The 22,855-nt window shown below is 50.6% G+C and overlaps 5 protein-coding genes across 5 annotated transcripts; 1 reads left to right on the plus strand and 4 right to left on the minus strand.

Moving 5' to 3' along the window:
* Positions 1 to 1,254: 1,254 nt before the first annotated feature.
* On the minus strand, positions 1,255 to 7,409 carry BKA67DRAFT_654786 (uncharacterized protein; the record flags this gene model as incomplete). The annotated part of the gene is made up of 2 exons (XM_046106615.1): positions 1,255 to 7,228; positions 7,315 to 7,409. 2 exons carry the CDS (start codon positions 7,407 to 7,409, stop codon positions 1,255 to 1,257), a joined length of 6,069 nt encoding a protein of 2,022 aa, XP_045960683.1.
* A 1,542-nt stretch (positions 7,410 to 8,951) lies between these two features.
* On the minus strand, positions 8,952 to 10,708 carry BKA67DRAFT_514029 (cellobiose dehydrogenase; the record flags this gene model as incomplete). The annotated part of the gene is made up of 2 exons (XM_046097619.1): positions 8,952 to 10,372; positions 10,423 to 10,708. 2 exons carry the CDS (start codon positions 10,706 to 10,708, stop codon positions 8,952 to 8,954), a joined length of 1,707 nt encoding a protein of 568 aa, XP_045960684.1.
* A 1,870-nt stretch (positions 10,709 to 12,578) lies between these two features.
* Positions 12,579 to 14,084, plus strand: BKA67DRAFT_551964 (mitochondrial carrier domain-containing protein). Its single transcript, XM_046101798.1, has 3 exons — positions 12,579 to 12,875; positions 12,932 to 13,259; positions 13,316 to 14,084. The coding sequence occupies exons 1-3, from the start codon at positions 12,812 to 12,814 to the stop codon at positions 13,830 to 13,832; spliced, it is 909 nt and encodes a 302-aa protein (XP_045960685.1). The 5' UTR covers positions 12,579 to 12,811; the 3' UTR covers positions 13,833 to 14,084.
* Positions 14,085 to 17,056, minus strand: BKA67DRAFT_642591 (TAP-like protein-domain-containing protein). The gene is made up of 7 exons (XM_046105807.1): positions 16,233 to 17,056; positions 16,046 to 16,159; positions 15,913 to 15,990; positions 15,835 to 15,862; positions 15,471 to 15,776; positions 15,290 to 15,358; positions 14,085 to 15,228 (listed from the first exon to the last, which is right to left on the minus strand). Exons 1-7 carry the CDS (start codon positions 16,557 to 16,559, stop codon positions 14,228 to 14,230), a joined length of 1,923 nt encoding a protein of 640 aa, XP_045960686.1. The 5' UTR covers positions 16,560 to 17,056; the 3' UTR covers positions 14,085 to 14,227.
* A 772-nt stretch (positions 17,057 to 17,828) lies between these two features.
* On the minus strand, positions 17,829 to 20,368 carry BKA67DRAFT_504932 (Mechanosensitive ion channel-domain-containing protein; the record flags this gene model as incomplete). Its single annotated transcript, XM_046097120.1, has 2 exons — positions 17,829 to 18,907; positions 18,961 to 20,368. Coding segments are annotated over 2 exons (2,487 nt in total), but the record flags the coding sequence as incomplete, so codon positions are not given.
* Positions 20,369 to 22,855: the final 2,487 nt, after the last annotated feature.

Below are 22,855 nucleotides of genomic sequence, written 5' to 3' on the forward strand. Positions count from 1 at the left end.
AAGCTGGCAAACAAGAACAATTTTGTTCAAACCCAGCATACTTCAGTGTCTCCATGGAGGGAAAGTACCGTTGATATCTTCAACTGCATTCTCATGGCGCATTGCAATCCGTGATATTTTTCCTACCCAGGGTGGACCCCCAGACGTCATGTAATGGGTATGGGAAAGGTGAAGGGCGGGGCCATATCCAGCATGATACAGCATCGAGATGATCAAAGAAGACAACTTACCGGCGTCTTGTATGTATCGAAGCCAGACATGATGGGCAACGTGTTTTTGGTCGTCGATGTTGTGTGAGGATAAACAAAGTCGAAGTTTGATTTGCTTTGGGTCACAAAGATTGTTGCTCTGACTCGCCAAGTTGGTGTTAAGCGGGTGGGAAGCTTTGGGGGGCCTGAAGATTCCTAAGGTAAGGGGGTTATATAAAGTGAGGTTGACGAACTACTAGAAGCCTGGGAGCCCGGAAATACTGTTGAGTTCACTCGGGAGCAAACCTAGCGACTTCCTTTTCGAAAGCTCAAAAGTTTTTACGGCAGCCAATGAGGATCCGGACTTTGAATATTTGCGCTCAATTCACTTTTTTGGTGATCCTGCCGGTTCGGAGGAAAGCGGGTCTAGCTTAGACGCCCGGTTAACGGTGGTTCTTCGCCTGGTAGGGCGACGTGAAGGCGGGGAACGACAGTCAATCGGCAACATTTTTCTCACCACAATATATAATATAATTTCATAAATACAGTATGTTACCATGAAGCCATAGTTCTACTGAGCGGGTTTGCTCTTGATTGAATTTTTGCAGCCACTATTAGCTGCTCCAACGAATCTGCCAAAGGGATATAAATTTTCGTTGCTAGGCTAGAGTCGTGTTCTCCCCCGCAGCGCGTCATAAGCTTAATTCGCCGTAGCCGGCCGTGGACCCCTTACTTTCTTCCCTTCATGCTGCGCGTAATGACGGCAACAATACGATTTCCCATCACGATATTTTCTATGATCCCTTCCAAGGCCATTGTGTGGGTTCACGACAAACAGTGTCCCTGGGTTGTGATTATGTCAACAGTTTTGACATTATCATTTAATGCTACCTAATCCTACCTATCCCTCATGATCGTGAATCATTACCGTGTACTGGCTTGCTCATCCTGAAAAAAGCAGAGATCGAAACACAAGGGTCATAACAATAGACAAGAACAAAAGAACCCCATCCAATAACTCATACTCCAACACTTGGCCATTAGTAAGACCTAATCGTCTCATGCATTATGCCGCATGCACCACAAGCTCGCCTCCTCCGATGGCCGAGTCTGCAATGCTCTCTGTATCAGCGTAGCTGTCAGTACTCAGAGCGCTCTCAGTTCCAAGGGCACTCTCTGTCCATTCGCTTCGTCCATCATAGCTTTCGTCATCATAGTCCGAATAGTCACCCTCGGTTTCGGTACTCGTGATGACCGTTGTACCAAGACTTGACCTTCGTAACGTGCCAGCATCACTAGTCGTGTCTCCTTCTCTATCCTCGGCGCCACTTTCTGCAGGTACTTCGGTGGCAGCATCATCTGCTTCAGACTCCGCCTCAGACTCGGACTCAGACCCAGATTCGGACTCAGATTCAGCCTGAGAGTTAGCACCGTTTGCTAACACGATGTCTGTCACTGGCACCGGCTCCGCCGTAGTCTCCTCGGATACGGGTTCGGGCTGAATATCGAGATCAGAGGGTTCGTCCACCTCTCGGACCGAGTCAATGGGCTCATTCTCCTTGTCTCCACTCAAGTCGCCGTACTTCTTGCCCAGACCACCACCCCAGCTGGTCTTCCTCAACGGCCCCGCGCCCGCCGCAGTACGAACACTTTGACTGCGCTTGATGCCGCCGGTAGGAACGTTATTCGTGATCTGACTAAGACTTAGAATACGCCTGGAAGCACCGGCAGGGTTTGGAGGAATCAGACTAGCGCGGTTACCGTTGACGGCAATGCTGACTGCTTTACGGTAAGATGCAGTCGGTTGCGCATTCAGAGTTTGGGTTTCGACGGGTGTCAAGCTGGCTCTGGCGGCTGGTACGCGTTTTCGAGACATAGCATCGCGACCCTTAGCGCCGGACTTTGTCATCAAAAGAGCTCGAGAATGATCGAGCACGCCTTCTAAAATGCGACGCTCGAGACCTTCGGCACGGCTCTCCATGTGATGAAGTTCCTCCCTTCTGATTTCCATAGCAGTTTCTAACGAGGAAACGTCGGCTGTGAGGCGGGTCTTCTGGCGAGTAAGGAATTCGCGCTCTGTTCTCAAAGCAAGGATGCTCTCACGGAGTTGTTCTTCCTCTGATCGCAGAGACTCCACGTTGGCTTCGACATGCTCTTTCTCAGCTTGGGCAACGGCAAGAGAGATGTTGGTCTCCTGAAGCTTCTTCTCAGCCTCCTCGCGAGCCTTCTCATGGTCCTCTCGCTCGTCCTCGATGCGTTTCGCCTGGGCTGCCAAGAAGCTGTTGATTTCTGCTGCGGTCTGCACGACTTGAGCATGGACTTTGTCCAAGGTATCAAGCTGTGCATATGCCTTGCCAGCAGCATGAGAATGATCGACCAGTTTGTCTAGCTTGACGTGCATTTCCGTGTCATCATATTTCTCAGGGGGCGGCGGCAGTGCAGGAAATTCTGGCTCCTTCTCCTTGACATCCTCAATACTCTTCTGCATCTCACTGGTAGTCGTCTTGGAGTGCTCGTAGTGCTGACCCACAATGAGAAGAACATCTTTCACCGCCTCCAGGATCTTTGGCTGATACTCGACGACATGTCCCTGGAGTCCTTCGACGACAGTCACAGCGGCCTTGACCTGGTCCCGGGTGATGGAGTGCTCATTTTTGTCGTCCGAGTGGTTTTCCTCAGACTTGCTGAAAAGATCATCAACCCTTGTGAAGACTGTCTTCGAGGCTTCTTCCATCTTTTCCATGGAATCTGTGACAGTGGAACCAAGAGTGTCGATTAAGAGCTTCAGCTCATCGGCAACCGCCTTCGTACTGACGACGGCAGCCTCCGTCTCGGTATCTCGCGCTTCGCCGGACTTATGGCGTTCCTCCATAACCACTCCGAAAGCATCGTACTTGGTAAGGAGTTCCCCAATCTTCTCATCGATTTTGACAGCCAGTGCCTCCTGTGTAGCTTGCAGCTTCTCATCGTTGTCGATCTTGGCACCAGCCACGCCATTCTTGGAATCCTCAAACTCCGATTTCATGACTTCGAACATGTCATTCAGATGCTCAGAGACGTTGGCGTTCCTGTCGACCGTGAGGCTGAGACTTTCCAGGACTTTGCTAAGAGCCTCAAGGCCCGATGTCTCGCTCTCGAGCTTTTCTTTGACCAGACCTTGGAACTCTTCGAAGAAAGTCTTGACTTCAGTTACACGCTCACTAACACCAACGATCTCGGCTTGTCTCTCCTCGAAAGCCTTTTCGTTGGTCTCAACCTGTGAATCAAGTACAGCTTTTGCCTCCTTCATGACCTCTTCCAGCGCCTTCAAATCCTCCTTCGTTGGCAGTGTGGGAATATTGGTCTCGCGTATCTGATCGACCACTGATTTCATATTGCGGCACACAGTCTCCACGGCATCAACATCGGTTTTCGTTACGCGTTCTGGATCTTCCAGAGCCTTCTCCGATCGTTCCTTCATCTCATCGAACGCAGCAATGATCTGCGTGACTAGAGATTCGACAGCGTTTATATCTTCCTTTTTGGAGACGGACTCGAGATTCGTGGTGAGCAAGCCTAGTGCCACCTTGGTTTCAAGCGCCAAAGCTTCGACGCCGTCAATCTGGTCTTTGCGGATGGCCTGCTCGCCATCTAACAAATCATCAAGGCGGCCTTTAGTGTTTCGAAGAAGAGTCTCGATGGCTTCCACATCCTCCTTCGTGGCGGCGTCTTCCATATTCTTCTTTGGCTCTTCTGCCTCCTCGACTTCTTTTTTCGAGTCCTTCTCTGCAAGTCCTGCTATTGACTCCTGAACACTGCGCAGCATTTCTTCCATTCCTGACAAGTCAGTCTTGGAGAGACTGTTTCGGATGAGTTCCTGCATCTCGGATAAGTCTTCCTTCGAAGGGTTGTTGCGTAGGAGCTCTTCCATCTCGGCAAGGTCGCCTTTAGAAAGATGGTCATGTTGAGTTGGTACTGGAAACTCCATTGCTTCCACCTTGATGCGTAACTGAGTAAGCATGACCTCGAGGTTCTTAATATCGTCTTGCTTCAACGTGTCAGCAGGAATGACGGCATCTGGCATTGCGGGAACAAGTGCCCTTTCGGCGTCATTGTGCTCTCGAAGGGACTCAAAGCCACTTTGGTGCTGCTCGCGTAGGGATTCGATGCCGTTCCTGTTTTGCTCACGAAGTGCCTCGAGCTCATTCTGATTATGCTCCCGAAGTGAGTCAATGTCTGCCCGGAGACTATCTAAGCCCAGCTTGAGAGCATCGAGGACCTCATCGTTAGCAGTGAGGTCCGTAGGCTTGTCGGCGATCCTATCAACTGTGGCACGGAGGTCGCCAAAACCTTCGTGCATTGCGTCAAGAATGTCGGTGGTGCCCGCATGCGGTCGTAGGAGCTCTAGCCTTACACGCTCCAAGCCTTCTCGGAGGGCCTCAAGAACCTCCCTATTGTCGATACCCGGTGGAGAGTGTGGCACAAGAGACGAGTTGACGGCGTCGCGCAAGGATTCAATTTCTTCCCTCAACATAGCTTTCGATCCATCGGAAGCCTTGGCGACTAGTTCTGATATTTCTGCTTGGAAGCCGTTCAAGCTGTCCGCAAGGTTCTCGATCAGTTCGTCTTGGTTTGTTAAGCTATTCGCACGGTCGACATAACTTTCTATGTGCGCACGGAGCTTCTCAAAACCATCATTCGTGGCATCGAGTACTTGCTCCGTGTCTCTGCCATTGGCAGCAACATTCTGCTTCGCCTCCTCAGATACAGCCCTGAACTCTTCCCTCATGAACTGCATGATATCGTGAAGTCGCTCAATGACCTCGGAGCTATCGGCGCTGCCATCATGAGGAATGATAGCATTCGAAGTGGTCGGAAAATCGAAGGACTCCAGACCTTGCTTGACGGCATCTACAAGGTCATCTTTTGAAAGCTCGTTAGTGAGAGCTGATGCTGCGACGGGGAACTCAAACTCTTCTAAGCAATCCCTCACAGCCTCAAGCACTTCATCGCGCGACAGACTTGCGGGCGTGTCCACGGGTGGCGGTGTGAAATTCTTCAATGCTTGAGCCACAGCTTCGAAGACTTCATCTCTAGATGCGCCTTGCGGTACGTCGGGGGGCGCAAACTCCTGCAGGCCCTGTTGCAGAACAGCCAGAACTTCGTCTCGTCCAAGACCAATCTGTTCCACGTGGATTTCGGGTTGGTAGTTCTCCCAAGCATCTTTCACAGCGTCTATCACATCATCCCTGCTCAGCTCGTCATCTTTAGAGAGGCTAGCTTGACTATCGTTGAGGGCGGCTTTCATAGCGTTGTAAATCTCCTGATAGTCAACCAGGGACTTGGTGGACGAAACTGATTCGCGGCGGTGATCCTTGAGCAGTTGGGTCATTCGACTCCTCATCTGATCTAGGCCTTCAATCACGATCTTTTCCATCTGGAGTTTAGTTGCCGGCTCAGCGGGTTCGACATCCCTATCGGTAGCGGCACTGACAGCCACCTTTGCGTTGACTTCGTCGATGCGCCGACCAATCTCTCGTCCCATTCCAAGAACCTCGCCGCGTAGCTCTCTGATAAGAGCCTTGACTTCGGCTGTGAGCCCGCCTCCCTGCGCTACGCTGTCTTTCACACCACGAATGGCTTTAATAACGTCCTCGGTGAGAACCTCATTCGAACGATTTGATGGTATAGATGCACGTCTACCGTCCTTGTCTTGGAGGAAAGCGTTGACTCGTTGTGAAACTGCTCCCGACCCACTATGATTCCAGTTAATTTCTCGCAGACTGTGATTGTCATCATCGTCAAAGCTGGGATTCCGCCCCCGGCTCGTGTTGTTGCCGCCACCACCTCGGCCTCCGCTTGCGGGAACAAGGGACAGCTGCTGATTTGTAGTCTTGAGCTCACCAATCAGTTCTTCAACTTTAGCCGAAGAGGCCAGGCCCTCCAGCTTCGCAGCAAGTTCCGTGAGACGCTCAACCACGCTGTCTTGGCCGTCTCTGGTGCCCATCTCCCGAATGATCTTCTCAATCAAAGCCAACGTGGCAGGTGAGTCACCGACCAAGGAGGGTGCAGAGTCCACTGTTGAAGAGCTGATAGTGGATTCCCTGTCTAGCGAGGCGGAGAAAGTTGTGGGAGATGGTATCCTCGGCAATTGGAACGGTTTGAGAGCCTTCGACTGCGGCGAGCTGCCATGAGGCTTGTTGTCCAGATACAGGCCGCCATAATGATCACGATCCTTTCTGGAGTCGGCGTTGATAATGATTTCGCGAAGGCTCTTGCGGATATCCTCGTCTCTTGCATGAGTGGCCTCCTTGAGACTCATCAAATCTGTTGCGTTGTCTCTGCTTCTACGACTGAGCAGCGACATTTCCTTTTGCAAAGCAGTGGCAATACTGGTCAAAGTGAGAATCTGGTTCGATAGGTTATCCACCGAAGGCTGTGTCTTTACCACCGCGGTCGAGTTGTTCGTGATATTACCCAACGGCCTCGGTGCCTCGGTTGAAGGAGTAGCCTCTCGAGATGAGATTGGCGGCATGTTCTGAAGTGCTAGCATGGTCGCTGACTGCGGCGGGGTGTTCTCCCCCAGGATACTGAAGGGTTGCCTCCGAACTGCAGGGCGTATGGCTGGTGTGGAACTGGCCGACACTGGCGTCGGCGCGGTCTCCCTGTCGACTGACTGTTCTCTCTCATTTTCCCGACCGCGGACGGGGGTCGAGGGCCTGTTGGACTTTTCTGGCGATAGGGATCTCGGGGAGCCGAACGAGCTGATACTATCGCGCCGTGGAGGTCCCTCGAGCATCAAACCAAGGTCTCTTACGCTAGTGGGGCCAAGAGTTTGTGTGCGCTTGTGTGGGCTGGCCCTCGATACCAGTGCTCGCTCGGGAGATGCATCGGTATTTCGCTTGACGAGTACCGGCATGAGCGCATGCTCCTGTGCCTTCTCATTAAGGGCGGCATGGGCTGATCGGATGGCGGGCGAGGTGCCGTGTCGCGATGTGCTGGGTGACTGTGGGTTCAATGGGAGAGGAGCCGGCGCCCTCTCGGGGTCGGAGCTGTCCCACCTGCGGTTCGTCAGTCGTCGGAACATGGACATGGACATGGACATGGACATTGCCAACAATGTCGGGGCTGTCATGTGGGCACTTACATGGGGATCAAGGCGCGCCCGTGGTCGGATGAGGCAGAGTGTTTGTGTCTTAGATGCCAGTCGATCACCGGGGCGTCGCGCTCGACCGGTGGCATCATGAATCTGGAGCAAGTGACGACTCCCTATGTAGTGATGGAATGTGGTGTTTAGGGAGGCGACGTATAAGGTGTTTCACTCTGTGGTGTGGGTTGGCGCGTGCAAGTGGGCTGGCATATGCCCGCTATCGCAGCCGAACTGTAAGGCAAAGCACAACGAGTACTGGGTGAAGAATTAAGTTACTGCAAAACGCAGTGCAAATCGCAAACTCTGGTTGATGAAACCCACGAAAAACCTCAAAACTGCAGCAAAATGTGAACAAGGTTACTGGCAATGACCTTGTAATATGCGACCGCCTAAGACTTGGGGGGTGGTTTGACAGCGCACCGCCGGGCTGCACAACAAAGATGATGTCGTCCAATGTCTTCGGTTGCTGCCCGTTTGCAAACAGAGCTATCATGTGTAGCGCATATCTCCACAGCAACCGGGAAGGAGCTTCAAACCAAATTGACCCCACTATCCACTGTTAACCGCCCTCCACCCATGTAATAAGTTAGTGAGCATCCTCCAGACTTCCAGTTCTTCTTCAGCCGCCAGAGAGTGGTGTTTTTCGTGGGATATGTGTTTTGACACTCAATCCCATCCAACTGGGCCATCGTCGCTCGGAATCACTGTTAGGAGCATGTAGCTCTCGTGAACTAAAGAAATCAGGCTAGTGACACGTTCTGGGGCCGCAGGGAGAGTCACAACGGGTTCTTAGACCCACCTCCCTGAGGTTAGTTATCTAACTAACCTAGTGGTCACCCAGCTGTCTCCAACATTTGAGCCATCTTGCGGGCTTCCACCGCCTAATGAACGTTACTGCTTGAGACCTCCTAATCTTCCCGACCACTGGGCATCCTGCCTCTGTTCTACCAACCTCACTGCGCTGTATATGAACTTTTCGTGTCAGTTGAGACGCTGGGTACTTAGCAGAGATATCGTTTTACATGGATCCAAAATGTGAACTAGCACTAGACTAGCTATCAGAATGATGGGACCGTTTACACACGATTCGGTTGGCTATTGACAAAGTCCACATGCAGGCTGTCGTGTCTAGCATATCTGGGACGCAAGGGCGGTCACCTGCATATGTGAGGGAGCTGGCTGCGACATTGCCGGGTCAAGTTGCGGCATCCAACGCCGAAGACTGCTCAGATGTGTTTCCCGTCAGCCCTCCTCTGGCTTATATGCTCATGCACTTAGTCAGCGCGAATTGAAGAGCAGTGGCCACTCGCCAATCGTGTACTCCACTATCCCAGAGATCGTCTCGAGAGGTCTGCACAAGTATCTAATACATGTTGCGAAGGTGTAAGGCCTGCCTCTCCATGGCGGTTCTGATGAGCTGAGCCTGGTAGGGGCTGCACTGGAATTCCCATCTTCAAGTAGATGACAGTGGCAAATTCCACGATACAGCATAGGCTGCTAACCGCACATCGTCTGGTAATTTTACTGTATTGTTGTTGCTCATTATGTCTATAGTCATTCCTATGATCATTCATAATCAGGGGATCGTTCTAGGTAGTCTATTTGTCAAGATAAAGCATCATGGCTGGCGGATCTCATGAATCCAAAGCCAAGATTCTCTCCGCTCCCTTCTCTCCGGCGACCATGGTGCCGAACTGGGGGTTCACCGTCAGGGGCGCGAGTATAGATGCATCGATAACATGGATGTTATGAGTTCCAATGACCTTGGTGTCCGCATCCACACAAGATCCGATTCTGCAGGAGCTCGACCAGTGCTGCACCGAACCGACGGCATAGGCAGATGGCGTCGTGATATAGGTCCGGATCTCCTCGAAGGTGGAGTTCTGCGCAATGTTCATGGGCGTGAGACCTTCTGCGGCGGGCGAGTCGGGCGTCGAAGCGGGCAGAGACTGGAAGATGTCGTGGATAAACGTGGCGATGGAGTCGGCGTCGCGTGGGTCTGAGTAGTAGACATTGGAATCTGGGCCGGGTACGAACTTGCCGTCATCTGATAGAACCACACGACCTGTGGACAGCATGCCGGACGTGCCGTAGATGTTGAGGGTAATTGTCTTGTTGTCGTTGAAATCGCTGTAACCCGCAGAGTCGATTGTGCCTTGGAGACCAGCTTGCGTGCCATCCTCATAATGAATAAAGTCCCAGAACGCCGAGGTCTGAGAGGCAAAGGAGTAGGGACCGCTGCGGGAAGACAGGTACTGATCGCGGTCTGTAGGTTCAGGGTTGCTGTAGTCGTGTGTATGCGATTCAATGGTGGGTCCGGAAAATTCAATGAATGTGTTTGGGTTGTCGAATAGCTCCGCGCCGACTGCCGAGTTGACGATCCAGTTCGAGGAATTATAGGGAGTGAAAGAGGCATTCTTGAGTTTCTCGAGGGCATCGGCAGGGCCGATGCCAGAAAACATCAGGATTGCTGGCGATTGCAGCGCGCCCGTGCTGATGATGACTCTACCGGAGGCAGATAGGGGCACCTCTACCAAAGAACCTGCTGTTTCGACGACAACACTGGAAGCTACTCCACCAGCCTGGTTGATATATTTGACACGCACTCCAGTTTGAAGACGGAAGTTACTGCGAGCCAAGGCAGTTTGAAGGTAGGTCCTGGTCGGGCCGCCACGTTGGCCGTCAATGTAATTGTAGTTGGTGCGGCCAAACACGCGGGCTTTGTCATCCGGCACTTCGTTGAAAGAGACATTCTTGAAACCGGCACCGTCTACAAGCCAGCTCTCGGCTGCGTCCCAGCCGGTCTGCCAGTAGAACTTTCCATCTGGCGAGTATGATGTAACAGAAGGCTGTCTCTGCAACAGTCTCTGGGTTGCAGCTTGAACATCATCATTTTTCCAACCATCAGGATGATATAAGTCCCAATCGGAGGCTGGAGGCTGGAAATAGAGACCGGCATTTATTGCGCTATTGCCGCCAATAGCACAGGCCTGGAATCCGTTCACTACATCCGAAGGACATAATAACTCCGAACCACCAGAGAATATGCTCTTGTCTATAATATGTTAGTGTCCAAGGTATCTTACAGTTAGGGGATATGCATACAAAGCCCTGGAACATCGACTCTGCTCAAATCAGTGCCGTTCAGCCAAGCAGGCCTCTCTCTTCCGCCGGTAATTCCATAAGAGGGTCCGCCTATCTCGAGCAGAAGAGTCTTCTTGCCCGCTTCACTTAGCCTATCGGCGACAATGATACCTGCTGTTCCTGCACCGACTACGATTGCGTCCCACTCTTGGGTTTTCCAACCACCTGACTCCCGGCGATGTACTGGCGAGGCGGAGCATGTCAAGCCTAGGTATCCCACGGCCGCAATCACAATAGATGTCTTCATCTTGGTCGGTATGAATATGAGTTGATAGGTGACGTCCAAGAAGCGAACACTGGTTAGAGAATCTGGGAGGAGCACTATTTAAGACATTTATACGAGACATCGTATTTCGTGGAGCTATTTGAGGAGATTAGATCAAGTCCCTGGTCTCTTGCGCTATGTACCAAGCATAATTAACTCCAACTTGCAGGTTGTATGACATGTTGAATTGCTAGCGCCCGCATCGTGATGTCAAATGGCGATGCCCTTCGTATGCGGTGCGCTTGGGGTTTGCCGGACTAATGATTAAGGACGTCAAATAAGCTCGTATCGCATATGGCTGCTTCTCCGCAACTGAAATTAAGCAGCCCTGCAAACAAGGGTCCATGTGTAAGCACGAGCAACTACCGGGCTCAGAAGGTAAAGTATCTGCCGTAGTATGACACACCGAAGCCAGATATTGTTGCGCACAAAGCTGTCTTTTGTGGAACTAGTAGATAGTCACTAATAAGCCATATGTATGTGATCATGGACTCATTGTTTGAGTTCAGCCACTATCGAGACTATGGTTGGCACACCGTGCAATTTATGAATCAGTCATGATGAATAGAGGCAATACTACGTTTCTGTTGGCCCAGAAACGCAACCAAGGTGTCGTCACAATTTTTGTTGGAGCTCATCATGACTTCGATTGATAAACCTAGTGCTTGAGTGGGCCGTGATATACTCATGGGGGGCATCTGCACGTATCGACATGTGAGGGGCTTTCACTTTTCCACGCCGAATGAGGGTCTAAACTATTTCCGCTGTACCATTCAATGACGTCCAGTTGCATGATGTTACTTTCAAGAGGTCAGAGGACATATTTGTCTGCACGTTTCACCAAGAAAAGCCGGTGACAGAAGAAAAATGTAAATAAGTTGCCGAAACATTGGTAAGTCTATGGTAAAAGTGTCTTGATATCAAGCAAATGTCTGCGCCGTATATTACAAGATACCGCTGTACGTAAAAACAGCAGACCCAAACAACCGGGCCCACTAGATTTCTGAGCCGTGAAGATTCCTCTCCGGATGGAAACAGAGCTAGATAACATCGAGACCAAGTCATCAAGGCATAGTGTATCCGGACCGCAGAGGGGGGCAAAAAAAGTGAATAACAATAAGCTGTGCATGACTCAACACCTACGAAAACATATACTCCACATCAAGAGACCCTTTTGACTGCCATAGACTTCTATGTGATCGCATCACTGACCTTGTCGGGACATTATTCAAGTCCTCTTACGCAGTATGGTGTAGGCACAACTTTGGGGGCTCCAACCTCGGTTGAGTTTGATCGATGGTCGTCATGGACACCTGAGAAATCTGAGATCGAAATTAGCTTCAATCACCTCAAAAGATATGCTTGAAAAGAAGTTTATCAGAGTTTGAATGTCAGATATGGACCGGTATCCACATGAATACAAGTTCGGATAGGGATAACTGTTTTTTATAGGTATTTTGATCATCATTGTAGGGCGCGCAAGAGGCGCGTTGAGGTGTGTTAAGAAAGAGGGTGAGGTGAATCTTACCGTGTGCTAAAGGCGCTGAGGATGATCGAAGCGCATTGCGATTGCAGTTGAAGAGTTTGGACTACTCCTTCAAGCCATTGCTGGTTTAAAAGGTGATCCGCCGCTGTCTGCAGAGCGCGAGATCCTAGGGAATCCCGCAGCGCAGTTCGGACAAAACTTTGCTCTCTCAAGATATGAGTGTGAACAAGACGAGAAGAAGAAAAATCGGTTGAACCTTCTTAAAGAAAAATTTCGGTGGGGTTGATTGTGGAGAGCTACCCAGTGCGCCAGCAATGGTTCAGGGGGTTGCGGCTGCAGCTTTCCCTGTCGCTTGCGATAGCTCCGAGAAAGAAAAAAAAATTCCAAGTTGGACCTCTTCAATCGCGCGAGTGAGTTTCAACGGGCCCCGAATTCGCAGTCTTGATCCTAGCTCCAGTCTCGGTCTTCTCTGTCAGATCTTGCCTATCAAGACCGCTTCTCGAGTTCTGTCCCTTCCTTCACGCACCAGCGATCAGTCTTTCTATTCGCCGTCTTAATACGTTTCAAGTCATTTTAATACATTAAAAATCATACTCAAAATGTCTCCTCCAATGGTCGCTGGTAAAGAGAAGGAGTCCAACGTAGCGCGACTCCTTGGCTCTGGTATGACACATCGCTCAACAGGACTCTGGTGTAGAGTGCAATCTGACAAATCACAGGATCTGCTGGTATTGCCGAACTGGCCGTCTTCCACCCAGTCGATACGATCGCGAAACGATTGATGAGCAACACCACCAAAGTGTCGGGCTGGCCGCAACTGAATGCCGTCATCTTCAAGGACAAGGCCGCTGCTCCAGTTGGCAAGAAGTTCTTCTCCCTGTTCCCTGGTCTGGGTTACGCCGCAGGATACAAGGTTTCGCAAAGAATATACAAGTACGGTGGACAGCCCATTGCCAGAGATTACCTTGCGGAACACTATGGCAAGGACTTTGAGGGTGCCTTCGGAAAGAAGACGGGAAAGGCCATCATGCACTCGACAGCTGGCAGGTAAGTTGCAAACTGCTGGAGAATACTCGTTGCCCAAAAAGCTTACAAAAATCCAGCCTGATTGGCATTGGCGAAATCGTTCTCCTGCCTCTCGATGTCCTCAAGATCAAGCGTCAAACTAACCCGGAGGCTTTCCGTGGTCGTGGTATCTTCAAGATCATCGCCGACGAGGGCTTCGGTCTGTATAGAGGTTGGGGATGGACTGCAGCCCGTAACGCGCCCGGTTCTTTCGCCCTCTTCGGTGGTTCGGCTTTCGCCAAGGAGTACCTCTTCCACCTCGACGACTACAACAAGGCCTCGTGGTTCCAGAACTTCGTTGCTTCCATCGCTGGTGCCTCCGCTTCCCTTGTCGTCTCTGCCCCTCTCGATGTCATCAAGACCCGTATCCAGAACCGAAACTTCGAAAACCCCGAGAGTGGAATGAGAATCATTTCCAACATGATGAAGAACGAGGGCATGTCGAGTTTCTTCAAGGGTCTGACGCCCAAGCTGCTCATGACTGGACCCAAGCTCGTATTCTCATTCTGGCTGGCTCAGACGCTCATCCCTGCTTTCGATGGCCTGCTGAAATAGACGACGTCCCTAAAATAGATGACGGCCCACGAAGATAGATGTGGAAATGTATTAGCGAAATATAAGGATCTCAAGGTCTTTGATGTATATACTAAGGATAAATCTGGCGTTCAAGGGCGGGCACTGGGCGCAGGTGCTTGGTTTTGGCCTCGGTTGGCAGGTATTTGTGCAAACGATTTTGGGCTATAGACAAGACTCGACTCTATAAAGGTACCTCGTTAATGTAGCGTTCTAATCAACGATGTTCTGGCGCTCTGCACATGATCCCGAGACTTTACTATCCAACCACTATCGTCGTGATAACACACCTGCTACACCCCCGCCCCGTTCTTTCTCCAATGCTCCTAAAACGACGTTCGATCTTCACTGGCTCAGAAGAATCTCACAATCCCATCTTAGCTACCAATAGCAACATTCGCCGTCCTCGAAAGCTCCCGCACAGCGACTTGCAAATCACGGTCACTCTCAACCCCCTCCAGGACGGGGGGAGGATCCTCGAACAACTCCCAATCCTGCCCACACTCTGTCTCAGGTGCTGGCAATGTGCCCTGCTGGAAATACTCTCTGATCACCTTTGCCGTACACGTGCTGGGCGCCGCCAGGCTGGCATGGCCATAGGACCTCTGCACCAGGACAACGGAGCCCGGAAAGGCACGGGAGTTGTTCCTCGCGCTCGAGAGCGGCGTCACGTTGTCGGCGATGTTGCCGATGAACAGGATCGGGAAGCTCGTGGTGATGTTGCGGAACGGACCCGCGTACCGCCATCTCGGCCGATCCTGCCTGCCGGCACAGGAGAGCTGCGAGTGCATGTTCGAGGCGCCGGCGTATCTGCTGATGCGCTGCAGCTCCTCGAAGTAGGCGAGGAAGGTGTCTGGCGTCCACTCGTCCGCATCCGCGGCCTCGCTGTCCGCGCACATGATGGCTGGGAATGCGTCGTCCGAGTGCTGGGGGATGGAGGGGACCGTGGGCAAGGTCTCGTTCAGTAAGCAGAAGTCGAGCTGCGGGGGCCCTCCCATATCTTCGCCCCGGAGTTGGTAATAAGGTACGCCATCCCGCTGTTCAAGTGCGGCCATCACCCTTGCTAGGGCCGGGAATCGGTAGATCGGCTTGTACATGCAGCCGCGGATGAGATTTTGCAGCTTCGAGTAAGTGACAAGCTCTGGCATCTCGAGTTGCGTGCCGTTGGTATGCGCTGGTATCAAGACGGGACTCTTTCGAAGACTTGCAAGAAGTTCTAAAAAGCGCACCTCAATTGCATCGGAGGTCGCTTGGTAAAACTTGCAGTTATCTGGTCCTGCCTTGTTGCAGAACTCAAAGAACGCTTCCATGATTTTGTCGGCATCTTGGAGATAGTTGAGCTTTATGCTGGCAAACCAGTCGTGATAGTCCACATTTCCTGGTATGTACCTATTAATTACTTGATAAATACTATGGTCTGGTTTTCCCCTGGATCTTACCATCGCTGACGAGTTTTTCGACTCTGTCTGGGTATAGTGCGGCAAAGGTGCCACCGAGAATAGTTCCATCTAATAGGATTAAGCATATCAGTTCTCTGCTGCCTCCAAGTAGGATATTTCTTGTAGAATCGAGTTCTTCTTTCTGGGCGTTTCTCGCAAGTGCGGAAAATCTTACGCATACCACAAGAAATTAACGGATGTTGCCTGTACTCACAGCTGACGCCCCAATACTTGACTTTACTGAATCCCATCTTCTCTGAGATCTCCAGCATATCTCGTGCATGGGAAGCGGTGGATATATGCGATAGGAGTTCAGGGGTCATCCTGTTCATGTGCGTCTCGCATTGTCTAGAGAGGGCATCGAACTGGGCCAGCGCATCGAAAAGCATGCCTGGATGGGAGTCCACGACGCCTGACATTTGCATGCTCCAGTCGTGTCGTTTCTGTGATGAACCCCAACAATCTACCCGAGGTATTGAGGCTCCAACTACAATAATACATGGTTAGAAAGCACACTGTCCTTAAGGTTTGGCCTCTAGACTCACCACCACGAGGATCCCAGCTCACAATATCCTACTCGAGTAAGATCAGTGCGTCTTCAACTCTGAGAACACTGAACTCACGTGGTTGTTCCCTACGATTGTCTGTAGATAGTCACCAATTCCATCAGCGATCCAGGCCACCCCTGAGCCTCCGGGTCCCTATCAGCTCAAGTCAGCTCAGCCTTCAGCTCAGCATTTCAGGGGCTTGCCTTACCCCTGGATTCACAAAAACCGGCCCCCTGTAATCTTCCCTGTTCCTTGCCGGAACTCGAATAACAGCAAGCACTACACGTTTATCCTCTGATGGTTCTAGCCAGTCTAGTGGTACCTAGCACACGTTCCTGGTTAGCAGGTTGGCTTCTTATGGAATAATATTCGTTGCATTGCAACGGGTCACATACTTCGAGTCTAGCGCAGTCGAATTTGCCATGGTAGCAATTCTTCCACTTGAGCTCTCTGCTTGGTTGCAGCGCCGCCCAGTCAAAGATGTTTTCTGCTATATATCTATCCTCAGAGCTCGTACTCGCAGGCGTGAATAGAAATATTTGAATAAAATGATAAAGTGCAGCCATGCCAAGCAACGCTAGGATTGTAGAAGTCGCCCATTGTCGTTTGATTCTCTGCCCATGTGTGCTTGGGGTAGCTACCCTGACAGCATGTTGCTGCTTGTCCGGGTCAGGGCGAGGACTCATTATGTTGAGGAGTAGCCAAGTTGATCTTGTGGTCATGCGGGCCCTTTGCGAGTAGGCGTGAACCACAGCGCGTTAAGATGAGTACAATCCAATAAGAGACAAGGTTTTGTGGGTGTTCCCCAATGTTGAAGCAATTCACCACCCCTTCAGCAAAAGCAATCAGCAAGAAACAGACTCGCTTATCGGCTTTGGTTAACTCGGACCTACAGACTATGAGCTGTACAAAACACCGAGTTTGTCTCGTATAAGTTCCACTACACATGGAGTATCACTCTGAGGCTTTCTCGTAAGTTCTCGATGTCGCGTTGCAGGTTTGTCGCATGGCAATCACAAGGTATCACGGTGTCCTAGACATGCGCACCGTGGCACGAAGAAATTCGAAACACCAATACTACAAGATAGTTATAGCTTGAAAGTGACCCGAGGACTACGGCACCAACATTCAATACAACGGTAGGTGTTGGAGATAAGAGCAAAACAATGCTACTTCCCATACATAGGTTATCGGCAGCCCTTTCTGCACAGGCGATACTTCACAGTCGGTAAGATGCAACCACACCAATACCTGAGCATTGACTGGTTGATTTGGTCCGAATTGTGCGAGCTATGTGTGGGGTTCGGCGTGTGATCATCCTGCCGGCGTGATAGTCTTCCCCACACAGGTCCTGTCTCCTTATCTCTCGAACACTTGGCGACCCTGTTTGAGTCGTCTGCCGCTATGGAAGAACACTGTCTTTGGCACTAGTTAGTCTAGACCAGGATGGCAGAGATGTTTGAGTCGAAGCAATATCGACGTTTGGAACTCATCCACAGACTAAGGTAACGCGCAATATATAGTTCACCGTTCACAGAATACAACAGTGTTATTGTCTTTGCGGGTGGCTCAGAGTCCAACGTTGTAGGCAAACCGTCTGACTCTTTGCTCTATACAGTCTAAACTAGACCTCTACCAATGCTTCCGAGCCCCCTCTAAAATATATTTGTCGTCACGGCAAATGTTGCCGGTAATCATGCTCAAACCGAGAGAGCGCCAGCTGCAATCTTGCCCGTGCAAAGAAAAAAAATTTGACCAACGCCTTTTCAAAATGCTAAACCCGCACCGAGTTCTTTTTGTACATGGAGACCACTCTATCGCTATTGATAGGGGTTGTTGTTCTGCGTCCGAGTCACACTTGCGCCTCTAGGCCTGGAGCCTCGTGAGGAAGAAGTCTGTAAAGTGTCCGATCTAGTTGCCTGGCCGGCTCCGGTGGCATTGACAGCACCAGGTGGAGAGATTGATGTGAAACCGCCTTGCATTTGGATAGGACTGTGGTAAGCGCTCGGGCTTCCGATTTGAGCCTCCTCGTCATAACGAGCGGCAGAATCATGCTGCGTAACTTGGATACCGGGGGTACTTCCGTAGTGATCCGCTGGGAGCGTCGTGCCAGCTTGGCGCCGTCCACTACGGGTGCTAGCTGTCTTGTTGAGATCGGAACGTAATCTCTCAATATCGCTAGAACGAATTCTCTCAATCCGGTCAGCTGATTGATCACGTGAACCCAGAGTATCGTCGTCTCTGTTGAAGGCAACCCAATCATCTCCAACTGCGAGAGCTGCAGCGCTCATACTGTTGTTAAGTCTTTGAGCAGCTTCCTCCTCATTCAAGTCGGGCTTCTTCTTCAACGGTTCTAGCCGCTTCGCATCCTTCTCCTCGTCGCATTTATCACGAGCCTGTGCCGCTTCCTTGTCACTCACAGTGACGGAATACGTAGGATTGGTAGGTCCGCCCAACGCCTCACCACCGCCACCAGGGCCGTTGATGGGCACTTTCTTGAGGGCCAGAGCGAGTGCACACATGAACTTGCTGCGACGGGTGGCACGCACCGCATCGTTGTGCCAGTTAGACTTATGCTTCATAGCGATGTTAAGCGTCAGCTTGTCCAAGTCATTGACGGCACCAATTCCAATGACGAGATCAGGCTCAAAGTCTCTTGCGTTGTCGGGATGACGAACGAAAGTCTCCATTTCCCGACGAAGAAGTTCGATGTCTTCGAACGAAGTGTCGAATGAAACATTTACGGAAACGACTTCCTTCATAGCCTTGCTGCGAGAAACGTTCTCAATCCAGTAGTTGTTTAGCACAATATTTGGTACTTGGACGATTTGCATTTTATCGATACGATTGAAGATTGTGTAGAGCAGCGAGATTCTCTCGACGATAAGCTGCTGCTTCTCGGATCCAACGATGTCGACACGGTCACCCACGTCGTATGGATGCTTGACGAACAGGAAAATGCAAGATCCCAAAAACTCTTGAGCTGTAACACTAAAGACGAAGGAGAGCGAAAGAAGAGCCGTTCCTGCAGTGGACAGTGTGGTGATGAATGAACTCTGGAAAAATGCCACTGCAAGCTTATTAGTGAAATTGTTTGTACTCCAACCGTTTGACAAGACTTACAGAAGATGAAGATGACAATTAGTAACACCACAAACAATAGTATCTTGTCGAAGACAGCCAAGGCTTGACTGATGTCCTTCATACTATTCGAGATGGCTTTTCTCTCTTTGCTAGTCTCGACGACTTTCCGAGTCATCTCGTCAAGACTAATGTCACCGTTGCCATCGGCATCAATAGTAAGGAAGCACTCCTCAGCATCTTCACGATGCGCCAGACCCAATACTTCGACAATGTCCTCAATATAAAGGGAGTCATTGCCCTCAACAACAAAAGACATCCAAATACGTTTGGCCAAAGCCTCTGAGGTACGAATTTTCTCCAGGGCCTCTACAACAATCGAGTGAGCCGAGTTGGGGTTGAAGACCTGTCTTCCCGCAATTTCAGACGCCAGATTGCCAAACACTGAGGTAACCTTGTCACCAACACGACCAACCTGTCCAATCAATCGCATGGGTGTGGCAGAACCACCCTTTCGACGGCCTTTCTTGCCGCTGAGCATCATCTCGATACTATCGTTGATGATGTAATCCTCCTCGGCAAATTCTTGGCAGTACATTGGGAATAGTGTGCGTGAAGCGTCGTACATGAGTCCAAGCAGGTGGACCTCGCGCTTAGAGTCCTTTATGCGGTTGGCAAAGGATCTTTGGTGGTAAGTGATACTGATCAACTGTACAATCGTCTTTTCTCCAAGTAGAACGGCGGACGAGACGAAGAGGGAGCCGAGCACTCTCTTCATCGTCTCAACCCACCCAACAGAGTCGTACGTGCCATTGAACAGGTTCTTGAAAATGAGCCAGATGGCCAATGTCCAGAAGAACACGGACAGCGGCCATTCAAGGGCCTCGATGACAGCTGCGTACTTGCGAGTTCCAGAACTAACCACACCGCAAACAAACATGAACACTGGCGGAAGCAAATGTGCAACCACCTTTCCGGCCCACAGACAAACCCAGCATAACTCGATCCAGAGGAACAGATGGAACATAGACGGTCCTTGTACATAGGTCGTGTTTCCGTCGGCATCGGTTCCATTAGCGTCTCCTTTACCGACTGGGTCGTTCTTATGGCCGGTAAGTGGCAAGACAATTAGAGGAATGGCGAGCAGTATGGCGACAGGAACGACATAGATGAGGTATCGCGTCACAACCGAAAACCCAATGATCTTGGTGTAAATCCTGCCCATGGCATTGAGTGAGAACTCATCAGAGCCGAATGTATTACTTCGTCCTGGGGGCTCTTGTTGTTTGGCCCGTCTTCGGCCTGCTTTACTGGCGGAGCGGTGGAACAGGCCATGCTTTTCCCCTCCTTCGGGGGGCGATTGACTGCCATCAAGACCAGAGGAGAGTCCCTGGTTTGCCTTCCGAGCGCCAGTCGAGCTGGCATTGCTCTTCACGTTTGTAAGTGGAATGCCTTGCATACCGTCGTCGATTGTATTTGAGCGTGTGCCTCCCAATGGCAAGAATCCTCGATGATCTCTCGGGGAAGAAAGAGGCGATACGGGCATTGCTAAACACAATGGAAGAAGCCCCGTTAGGGTGCGGTGCGGAGTGCGAGGGGACGGAGTGGTGTGCGTCTAGAACATAGACATGTGCGTTCGAGAGACACAAATCCCACTGACTAAGATAGGGTTTCAAAAGTGAGGGAGCTTTGAGATGCACCAGGCGATCGTCGATTTGGACAAGGAAAGTTGATTTACACAAGTGCTGAAAGGATGTACGGTTGGTTTTGTATCCAAGTTCGACTTGGAAGGACAAAGACAGTCTTGTGAATCACCTGATGCTCAGATTGTGCTGGAGGCACCCGTACCGCCGGTTACGATAGGTATGACAGAAATAAGGAAATGCGAGTGCAGGAGTAACGAGAGATGAGGATGGGAAGGTGATGAAGGAGAGGTAGAGGGAGAGAGAAGTACTGAGAACTGGTGATAGAAACCTCCAGTTAAGCTATGAGGTCAGGGTCCACTCGCTACACAGTACATACCTTTCTTAGGTGTATTCAGCGGTGGATTCGCGCCTACCACGATAAAATAAGATAAAAAATTGGTCATCCAAGCGCTGCTGTGCTAACCTTTTAGTCCTGGGTCCCAATGTTGCGAGATCCTCTTGGTCCCTGAAGCTAAACGTATTCGAGCACGCGTTACACAACCCAGCATTCCCGATTGGGGGTGGCAGTTTTGTTGCAGTCGAGTATGGAATCAGGGGTTTGGAAGAATCATTCGCTGGCGGACCCGGCTTGCGAACGCCCCAGCTGCCCCTCAATCGCGGTTGCAGGGATAGTCGCATCTTTAGTCCAGCCATGACAAGCTTGAGATGGCCAACCCGCCAGCCACTTCATGGTTTTCCTTGTTTCAAAATGAGTAGAGGCGTGATGTACATAGTACCATTTAGGGGCCTGAGCCGAGACCCGTTGGTAGTGAATGCCAATAGATACATACGTACTTACTAACTTACATACTCGCCAAATCACGTTGTTGATGCGACGACTGAGACGCAGCACAAAAGCAAAAGGGACACGCCGGTCGAGTTGCTGCATTATCGGTACTCGTAAAACACCGTAATTGAACTGAGTGGGATATCGTTGAAAAGCTGTCGGAGAATGATCCAGTTCGCATGCTCTGTGATGCCAAAACCATGGTTATCCTGGCATGCCAGAACCACTAGTACAAGGCATTCAGCAAGTGAAAAAGCATATAACGGACGGCATACTTTGGTTTTGTCGCAAGTAAGAAGTACTCTCTGTGAAGAGGTTAATCGGCAAAGTTTCGTAACCCATCCCATTCCGAAATATCTCCTACATGTTGCTCGTAGCAGCAACTTCTGCAACCTTCAACTCAGAGATGACCGAGTCAAAGATCATACACAGTAGTATGACAAGACAACGCATACCAATGTGGGCTAACCCTGCCATACGGATCCGTACTCAAACTGTACTCAATGCATGGAGTCCACATTTAGAATATTTGCGTCCTACTCATCTTGGTAAGTTGTGTTTCCTGTTCCAAATATTGGCAGAGCACAGGAACACGATTTCATTCATCAGTAACGTCGCCGCTTTTCACACGTGAGCATCTGGAAACCAATTCGCAAAGATCTACAAGATTGAAAGATACAGTGGGGGAGCTGAAAGATCCGATCTTGGTGACGATCTGCTTCGGTCGGTTATTGCTCATTGCGAGCTCCGCAGATATCTCTCATGGCGAATTCTCACAGGCTTCCAAGTTCACATCCAGTTCCACTGCAGTTCCGCCGATCTGAAAGTCAAGCAAAATCTTGAAAATTGGGTTGTCCCACACTGTGGTTCTTGTGCGCGTCCCTACGCTAAGGCTGCCAGCGGATAGCTCTTTCAACCAAGCCCACACGCGAGACACGCCAACACACGCCGTCTGCAAGCCACAAGAGACGATCCTCATTGACTTCGACCTGAATCGTTCTGCAATTGTGCAACTTGGTTTGACAGATGACCAACTTGCAAACTCACACAATATCGTTCGCGACGACTTTTTAGCGATCCGAAACAGATGTTTGAACATATCAAATCTTGATCTATCACGGCTGCTCTAGACTCCAAAGACAACGACGTATCCGCTTGCTCTAAGGTTAGTCTAGTATGGCTTCGGTATAGACACATCTTGCCCCCTCGTATCCCCACCGGGACTCAGCCCGTGATGGATTTGCCATAACGACGACTTTTTAACAATTATGCATCCCGTGTTAGCCTTAGCCCACAACAAGCTTTCTCGTAAGCAAAAACAGATTGCGTCATTCCAGGCTCTGATACGAAATGCCTCGGCATAAGACGCGTATTGAGCGGTCGAAGTTTCTTCAGATGAATCGACCTGTGTGGCTTCATTGAGACTTTGCAAATCTTCATGATGTCCAACGTTGGCAGATTCGTT

The sequence above is a fragment of the Truncatella angustata genome, assembly GCF_020726525.1.
Source record: "Truncatella angustata strain MPI-SDFR-AT-0073 chromosome Unknown BKA67scaffold_2, whole genome shotgun sequence".
NCBI lineage: Eukaryota > Fungi > Ascomycota > Sordariomycetes > Amphisphaeriales > Sporocadaceae > Truncatella > Truncatella angustata.